General features: G+C 40.0%; 1 protein-coding gene across 1 annotated transcript; it reads right to left on the bottom strand.

Moving 5' to 3' along the window:
* Positions 1-240: 240 nt before the first annotated feature.
* Positions 241-9435, bottom strand: ino80db (INO80 complex subunit Db). Its single transcript, XM_077199295.1, is given in 11 exon segments — positions 241-513; positions 516-1166; positions 3127-3284; positions 3362-3594; positions 3681-3814; positions 3973-4079; positions 5026-5238; positions 6123-6222; positions 6309-7042; positions 7125-7371; positions 9065-9435. Coding segments are annotated over 10 exon segments (2694 nt in total). The 5' UTR covers positions 7343-7371; positions 9065-9435; the 3' UTR covers positions 241-367.
* Between the last annotated feature and the right edge of the window lie 405 nt (positions 9436-9840).

A 9840-nucleotide genomic window follows, 5' to 3' on the forward strand; every position in this document is an offset into this window, starting at 1 on the left:
CATCACACGGGACAAAATAGTGATACAACCATGACACCTTTCCCCTTGTGTTTGCCACTGACAAACTTGCCCATTACCTCTAAACGAGAACCACATTTTTACCAGTTACCACACATTTTCACTCATCAATAAAACTAGTTGTGCAGACTGCTACTCTATAAATATATTAAATATGTGTTTAAGGATACAAGTGATATTAATGGCTAAAATCCATCTATGCTTGCTTTTTGAAAAAAGCAACTAATTTATGCCAACAAGGAAATTTATTGCTTGATGTTCTTTCTTTGTGAGGGAAAAAGATGCAGAGGACTGAGGAGACAAACACAATGACCCTGACATTTGGGGGGAAAAAAGGAAAAGAAAAAAATCACCTGCAACATGTTCCCTGAACACTGACTGTAGAAAATAATTGGTTCTGCCTGCCGTTCAGGCCTGGTCCATAGGGGGCGCCGTTGTACTGTGGTGCGGCTGTAAGTCTGCTGGGATCCCACAGTGATTGAACAGTGGGGGGAGAAGGTGCTTGGTTTGAGACGTTGGTGATAAGGGTGAGGATGCGGGTGTAGAGCGAGTGACGGGGACAGGTTGGCTGCTCTGATTCAATGCAGAAAGGGCCGAACTGGGCTGACAGGGGGCTGAGGGCACGGGGGTCATTGGCGTTGTGAGGGCAGTGGACATCAGCAGGCCGTCTGAGGCAATAAGGCTGTGAAACTGTGAGGAGTCGCTGAGGGGAAGGGCGAGAACGCCCCATGAACCATGAGAGATGTCCTCGTCCTTGCAAAGGCGCAGATCACTCAGGTCTGCTTTGCAGTTATCCATCTTAGCTAGGAGATGTCTCTGTGTGTATGTGCTGTCTGTGAGATGTCCCACAGAGGATGGAGGAGTCAGAGGGGGCTGTGGAGATGGAGGCGATGGGGGGAAAGCGTCTTCAGAGGTGGGGAGCAGACTGGGGTCCAGCTCCAGGCTGGAAAGGGTTTCAGCAGATAGCCGCACACTCAGTAGATCCACGACTCCCCCCGGCATGCTACGACAATCTACCCCTTCTACGGGACCAAGCTCAGCCATTCCGCTTAGACATGCAAGGGATTCTGGGTACGAGCTCATGGCCTGCAGAACACGAACCAATTCCTCGGCTTCCTCAGAGGTGGGCAACAGCTCACTATTCTTACCTATGTGACAAATAAACCAGAATTAGTGAATATAAAATGACTTTAAACAAAGTGAGAAACGAAAACAGAGCAATTACCAGAAAAAGAATAGACAGAAAGTATAAGTATAAAAATATCAATTCTTATAAATCAATTCCTCAAAATAAAAATTTCCAAATAATTTACTCACCCCAATGCCATCCAAGATATCCATGTCTTTCTTTCCTCAGTGGAAGAGAAATTAAGTTTTTTGAGGAAAACATTTCTGGATTTTTCTTTGAATAATTGACTTCAATGACAACCAGCGTTTTGAAGTCCAAATCAATGCAGTTTCAAAATTCTTTGAAGTGCTTCAACGGACTGTGCACGATCGCAGCTGAGGAGGAGGGTCTTACCGAGCGAAACGATAGGTCATTTAAAAAAAAAAAAAAAAAAAAAAACCCTTTTTAACTACAATTGTTCGGATTGAGCTGATCTGCAACGCGCCGGGAACTAGGTCATCACGTTAACAGGTCAGGCTCGACGTGGCGAGAATAACCGCCCTATTGTTTACAAAGCGCGGTTTGTATCTTCCTTCGCACGGTCGAGTGGGGCGGTACTTTCGCCGATGCCGGCGACATCAAGTCTGACCCTTCAACGTGATGACAGTTCCTGGCGCGTTGCAGATCAGCTCAATCCAAACAATTGTAGTTAAAAAGTATATATATATATATATTTTTCTTAAATGACCTATCATTTCGCTAGACAAGACCCTCCTCCTCAGCTGCGATCGTGCACAGCATTTTCAAGCACTTCAAAGACCTTTGAAACTGCATTGATTTGGACTTAAAAATGTTGGTTGTCATTCAAGTCCATTATTCGAAGAAAAATCCAGAAATGTTTTCCTCAAAAAACTTAATTTCTCTTCCACTGAGGAAAGAAAGACATGGATATCTTGGATGGCATTGGGGTGAGTAAATCATTAGGAAATGTTCATTTTGAGGTGAACTAATCCTTTAACTCTGTGCCTGAATTACTCTTTTTTCCTGCAGCCCCACACAGCAAATGAGATCATTTTTATCCCAAGTTTGCAGAAAAAAAAACACAAAATAAAAGCAAAAAAACAGGTCTTCAATTGAGTTGTTCTTGTGGCTGCACAAGATAACAGTGAAACCAGTCTCAATCACGGAAAAATTCATTAAGATGACAGAAACACTTTCTGTCATCTTAATGAATTAGTCAAATGAATCAGACAGATTAAAAGTCAAAAATTTGAATCAGTCTGATGGATCCTTCACTGAATTAAGTTATAGTGATGGAATATTATAAACAATTAGTTTCAAATATAATTTATTCATCAACAATGCGTTAAATTGATCAAAAGAGGCAGTAAATACATTTATAATTTTACAAAAAAATTCAATTTCAAATTCAAATGCTGTTGAATTTTACATTCAGCAAAAGAATCATTATGGTTTTCACAAAACAAATTAAGCAACAACTGTTTTCAAACATTGATAATAACAAGAAATGTCTCTTGAGCACCAAATCTGCATATTAGAATGATTTCTGAAGGATCTTGTGACACTGAAGACTGGAGTAATGATGCAGAAAATTCAGCTATCACAGGAATACATTACATTTTAAAATATGTTAAAAAGAGAACCGCTTTATTAAATTGTAATAAAATTTGACAATATTACTGTTTTTACTGTATTTTGCAGCCTTGGTGAGCATAAGAGACTTCTTTTAAAAACATCAAAAATCTTAACGTCCCCAAACTTTTGAACAGTAGTGTGTATATATATATATATCGTAATTTATGTATAATACAGTGATATATTATACATTAAGTGTTAATGAGTTTATAATTTTATGATAACTTTACACATTACCAACTTTTTGGTTGTTTATCTGTTAAATAACATAGGAATTTGAATCAAATCAAAATCTAATAATCTGTATTATAATATTATAATCCATAATATTATAGCACTTATACCTTCAAAAAGATCAAAGTCCTGCAGGTCATCCGGGAGTCGAGGCAGAACATCTGAGAAATCCTCCTGATTCAACTCTAGGTCATTTGGAATGTCACTGATGTCATTGGTGATGTCATCTGGAAATTCATCTGCACTTAAATCAGGAGTTAAAGGGCTCCTGAAAAACACAAAGACAATGAGTGCGCATTCACAGACATACGCAAATACACACATACAAACACACTTGGCTTTCACCTTATGCCAGGAGGCTGAGTGGGCAGGCACAAAATGGAAGGCATTCCCAGGTTACCCTGGGGTAGCGCAGGAGGAATGGGTTTCTGAGGGCGCTTTGGAGCTCCTCGCTTGCCTTTCTTCTTATGCTTCTTACTAAGTGCTGGAGGTTTGGCTTTCTTCAGTGGCCTGTGCCGCTGAATCTGCTGGTGGTGGTGGTACGTTCTCCGGCTGATATCACCTCGCAGGAAATTGTCCTGTAAAACACCATTAGTGCACATATGGTTAAATCAATTACTAGCAAAAACTTTATTACACAATGAAACAGTCTTCTGTTTCTCACCATTTTCTTGGCATGCTCATCACAAAGTGGTGTCTGGTGCGTGATGTCAAAGACAGGGATGGAACACTGAGCTCCATCTGCAAAGCGAGCAGTGCAGCTTGAGAACAGCTGCTGTGAACGGTTCTGAAGGATATCTACAGAGTGCCATTAAGGACACAACACATGAAATGATCCAGAGTCGATCGGTCAATCACCAAAGCAGATGGTTAGTTGAAGTCACAGGAAAAATTGCTCTGAATGCAGACGAACAGCCAAAAGCAGTCAGCTATTGTTAAGAACTTTGAGAGGATACGTTGAAAGCAGTGCCTGGTGAACGGTAAGGCTGAATTTCTGCAGTCTTCACCTTTCACGATAGCCAAGCATAAACCTGAGTCATCTCCAGCCATTGGTACTGCAGTGCTGTGGAATTAAAACAAGAAAACAAACTACTGCAACATGAAAGCATGTCGAGCACATCAGGGGTGTAGATTGGACGTTGCATCACAATACTTGATTGATCTGGTATTAATACTCTTAGCCAGCAACACGATATTTGCTGATATCTCAAATCTTGAAGAGATACTATTAGGATAGGAATTGATAAGATTCAAGGACCTGCGATTGATATATCAATTGTTAAGATATTATGTGCCTGTTTTACCAGTAACTTTTTTTTTTTAAAGACCTATTATGCCCTTTTACAAAGTCTTGATTTTGTATTTGGGGTCTAACAGAACAGGTTTTCATGCTTGAACGATAAAAAAAAAATCACATATTTTACACTGTTGCAGCACCTCTCTTCCCAGTTTGTCAGTATCCCTCTGTCAAATTTGTTGTGTGTGTGCTCAGTGTGTTGTTATTGATCAACTAATTCGAGAATGTTTCGGAAATGTCACGCCCCTTTTCATAACCCCATTAGGCCTGGGGTGGAAAAACACTCTACAAACCCAACTCAACCAGACCTCGTCCCATTTTTTTTTGCGTATGCCTCTGGCGGGAATTATTTACATGCGTAATATTATGACGTCTATGTTCCTGGAAAAAAACTCAAAGACTACAATCGAAGCGTTTCAGAGTTTACTAATGTAGAGAATAGCTCCTTTTGGACTGGACTTTGTAACTTTGCAGACCTTTTTTATGCTCAAACAGCAACATTACACACTAAAGAAAGTTGAAAATGTAAACTTGTAAAGCACAATAGATCCTCTTTAACTCAATTAGAAATTAAGCCAAAATATAACATGAACTTTCAACAATAAAATGAGGCACTCTAGTTGTTGAAAAGTTACTGATATTTTATGCATTGTATCAATACATCATATCGCATCAACACATAATGTATTGTTACACCCCTGTGTTTTTTTACCTGGAGGGTGTGGAGGTCTCATTATGTTGTTCCTGAATAAGCTGTGCGGTGTGTTGAGGTTCCTCTCTTGCTGCCTGCAGTAGGGCTTTACGAAGGGCATGCTGGGATCTTCTCTCTCTCCTGAAGCCCCTCTGCTCCCTGGAAAGGTGCGTGTGTTTTTGTCTCAGGTATGAGCAGAAGCCTGCCAAACGCTCAGCACGGGAACTGCTGGCACTGCGAGATGGGAAAGAGATTTCTCTAGATCAGCAGTTTTCAAACTGTGGCTTCATCAGGCTCAAATTGTGTAAGAATGGTTGGGAGTGAGCATGAAGAATCATTTTCACACATGAATTGACACCTCTGAGTCCAGACCTTAAATTCATTGAAAGTCTTTGAGGTGTGCTGGAGGAGACTTTACAGAGTGCTGGACTCTTGCATTGTCAATACAAGAACTTTACCAAAAATCGACTTTTGGTATTATAAGATATTTCTTGTTTTATTCAACCCTTAATTCTAGAGCTGCATAAAAGCGCATTGTATAATGAATAAACATTTTGTATTATGTATACATTTGTATTTACAGTATGCCAAGTTCTAAAATATTCTATCGGGTAGAAATTAGTAAGTAGTTGATATGATTAATTAATCCTTATCCATAATGAACTGGAAAAGTGTTCTTTAATTTCTTAAAAAGTGCGGGAACATTCAGAACATTCAAATTCTGGAATCTTGCAATTTCATTTACAGAATCTAGGAATTTCGAGGTTTCAAATATTGTTGTGGACAATAGGGGCCTTGGAAACAAAAAGTTTAAGAACCACTGCTCTGGTTTTTACTTTCCAAAAATTATTTGTAAAAGATCACTGAAACAATTGAAAATTTTTTTCTTCGTACTTTACTCTTTCGTGTGAAAGGGTGACCTAAATATTGATTTGAGAATTTTTTCTCTATTATGTGAGAAAGAAGCCATGGAGTGATACGAGAAGTTGCAGTTTAGCAGTCATTAAAAATAATTTAGCTGCAGAATACGACAATTGACCAATCAAGTATTCAAGTATTGCGTTTGGCATTAAATTAGGTGGAGGATGGATGATTGTGAGACTGATGAATTACTGTACCTTTCCTCAAAGTGCTTCTCTTGTAGTCTCTGGCATTGATATGACACTAGCTTCCCCAAGTCCCCATCTTCCTCTTCACTGTCTTCTGACCAATCAAGCCCTAGACGACAAGCTGTGTTTGTCATTAAAACAAACTAAAGCCAAAATAATTTTGAAATGTCAAAATCCCAGGTCAAAATTACCTACCTAAATTTGGGTTCAGGTCTTGGAACCTCCTCTTGTGTTGGTCCATCAATCTATGGAACTTCTGCAAACATGGAGCTTGTTGCCGCATAACAGCTGAGCGCACTTTTATTAATTGTCTATGTATGTCATCACGGCTTGGTGCCATCCCTGAAATTGCAGGGGCAACCTTTTTATCAAACGCATGATTGAGGTCCAGTTTAAATTTGTTATCAGTTGGAGCCGTGTCTATTGAGCCCTGATGGTTGTCCGGAAGTGTGGATGAGGTTTTGAATAATGGACCTGAACGAACTGCAGGGATTTGTAGGGTTGCTGCGTTAGGGGAGGAGGGAACTATGGGTGTTTGTATGGTTCTTCCAGTCTGCGGAGGAGGGAGGCAAGAATGTGGAAGGGTTGAAGAAAGAGCGGAGGATCTGAGATGGTTTGTGAACGCTGGAACGCTGTGATCTTGCGGTTTCTGCTTATGGTTCAGAGCTTGGTTTTCTTGGGGTTTCTTCAGGAACGTGCCACTTGATTTTAACATTTTTTCTCCCCTGCAAAAGGCAAAGGGATCTGAGGGGAGTAGACAAGCCAGGGAGGGCGGGGGGGATGGAGGTAAAACCTCAAGACCGTTGTGAGTTTTCAGAGCCAGGGATGGAACGGTAATTTTGAGGGCCAAAGACTCAATGGTATCTTGTTTCTTCTTTCGCTCCTTCTTGGGGAGGACACCCATAACCTGAAGGTGACTATTACAATACCTAAAAGACAAACAGATCATTTCCAGTATTATTTTAAACATGCACATCTTTTCTTTAAACATTTGTTAATCCACAAACTTACTTGCGGTCGTGAGCCTTGGGTATTGGGTTGGTGCAGCGCTGGCTATTGTACTTGGCTACATATTCGCACTGCCTGAAGGGAGCGGTCCGGTCCTCGAGCACATGGCGGATGCAGAAAGCATAACCATTGAGCCTGCGCTGCTTGCAAAGCTTTGGACTGTATGAACACAGAGGCTTGTGGTCCACCTCCGAGTAGTGGATGTGTTTGCCTTCATACATCCCAGGGCTGGAACTCTACGGAACATCAGCTGATGAAAAAAAAACGGTATGTGAATGAGACAACAGTGTGATGAAAGCATTGAGTCCACTACCAAAAGTCAAATTCATCTTCTTTTGGAGTGCACGAAGAACAACTGGTCAATGAGACATTCACTTTAAATCAAAAAATGTGCTTTACATTTACAGTTGTAATTCTGTTTCTAAATTATTTAAATGTTATTTATATATACATAAATATGTCTATTGCTGTACAATTAAGGTATATAGGTATAAAATGCACTAAAAAAATGTAAGGCTGAAATACACTACATCTTGCCCAGATTTCCCCCCCATTTTGCAGTTTGGAGAAGTCGATGTTAGTTTTCATTCTGCAGATTTTGGGCAGTTGGGAGTTTTTTTTCTCCAGATTTCTGATTCTTATTTTAGTTTCAGACGATATTCCATCTAGTCGGAGGATATCAAACATCTTTGATATTTTGATTTTGAACACTTTGTTCTCATCTGTCATTCGTCTTCATGCAACGAGGTGCATGTTTCTGCATTTGTTTTTTGTGTTCGAAATGACTTTAAAGTCTTTTAGTGTGTGATCCTCAGTCAGTTTCATGTGATGCTCAGTTTTTCTCTGTAATCATTTACAAAGTCAGCAAGTGTATAATGCCTAGTGCTTTAAAATCTCTTCCATGTATGGTATTCCAGCCTTTACTGTAATATTCATTTTATTGATCTCTATTGCAGAAAGCTCCAGTTTCCCCTACAGCTCTCCTAAACAGCATAGTTTGCAGAGACATAATGATAATCAAACCTCTCAGCTCTTCCATTATTATTGTGCTCATTCATAATGAGTTTCTAGCATTCACCAATGTATACAAAACTATGAATTTTATGCATCTGTACTGACTATACAAGTCAAATAGCTATAATAAAACCATGAATATAAAAATGACACGCTCGCTTAGACAGGTCAAGTGACATCCAATTTAAAATAGCTTTCAATATGTGTTGCAGTCACTTCAAACACCTAACAAATCTGAACTCAGCATTTCAAAGCACTCATGAAAGTATGCAGTGTGTATGCTGCTCAGCATAAACAGCTCAAACCATTAAATATTAAAGTGACAGGAAGAAGAAAAAGTAGCCCCTGTTTTAAGCAATCAATGACACTTGAGAAAAACAGCTGGTGTAAGCAGAGCTTTAAGCAGGTGAAACACTAAATCATAAAACGATGCCTCGTAAAAGTGTTTGGGCAGAGTACAATACGTTTGACATGCAAAGCAACTTTGAAAACGCAAGGGGACGGTGGACAACCCGCCTACTACTCTATCATGTACTTGGGCAGCACTATCAGTTACTTTTGAGGCAAGGATTGAGCAAGTTGGGTGTTGCTCCTGAAGAAACAATTTAATTATTTTTCGGAAAGATTCTGTCAAAATCAGAGCGGCAGAATGTATTTCTTTGTTGCGTCGTACAAATATTTCGGAACTTTGTCGTCGGAGTATTTTTATATGTGAGAAACACTCGAAACCGATAATAAGCAAAATATCTGTCAAATGAGAATAAGCGTTGTCGACGACCGGATACATTTGAAAGTTTAGGGATTTTATTTGTTAGTTAAATTTTGATTCGTTTCGTGAGTTTACGTTTTAGTAATATTACAATAAAATTAATATCAGGTACACATTTTTACGACAAGCATTCCTTTATTTCTGCGCAATTCGTAGTTACCGTTGGCCTGTGAAACTTCCCGAATCCCCCCGAGTCGAGTAGCGAGACACCCGCCTTGCAGTGCGTGATAAGCGGTCTTCCGCCTTTACTTGAGTCCGTTGCTTCTCGGTAGCAGCTCAGCCTTCGATCACTGCGGCCTGTGCTAAAGTAGCTACGCTGATCTTTTCATACGGTCGACGGCTATTCCTCTCAGCGGGGATATTCCGCCTCTACCTTTCCATGTAACGCTAGCAGATTTAGTTTTTTAACGCGTGGATATAATTTTGCACGAATCCTACCGGCACATCTTTGTCGATTAGTTAAATAAAACTAGCCGTACACAAAGAGAAGGGGGTGTTGGTTTAGTCATCGGATGCGAGGCTTCTTACAGCACAACTACAGGCACTGGGGGGACATGACAACAGCCAACAGTGCAACAACAACCTCTGCAACCATTTTGGAATTCAACTTTGTATGTTCATTGTCGGCTTTTAGAAAGATGACAGATCTCGCAAACATACACTGCAGATTGAACATTTGTGTGTCCAGCTGTCAGAAGTGTTCGGACCAGCATGCACTTTTATTTAAGCCGCAGTCATTGATTTCAAGTTTTGAGGGATCTCCCCCAAAGTCTTTTCCGACAGCCTCCTCTCTCACGCGTCTCATCCATGCCTGGAATGACATCACCAACTTCAAATTCAGTGGTGCAATCTCACGTGCAACGATACGATTCTTGTTATAGTCATATTTCCCCTTCGTTGCTATTAATACATATTATCAAGATGACAAAACTTGTG

Source organism: Siphateles boraxobius, unplaced genomic scaffold (assembly GCF_051911475.1).
Source record: "Siphateles boraxobius isolate OS27281-9 unplaced genomic scaffold, OSU_SipBor_1 41, whole genome shotgun sequence".
Taxonomy (NCBI): Eukaryota; Metazoa; Chordata; class Actinopteri; order Cypriniformes; family Leuciscidae; genus Siphateles; species Siphateles boraxobius.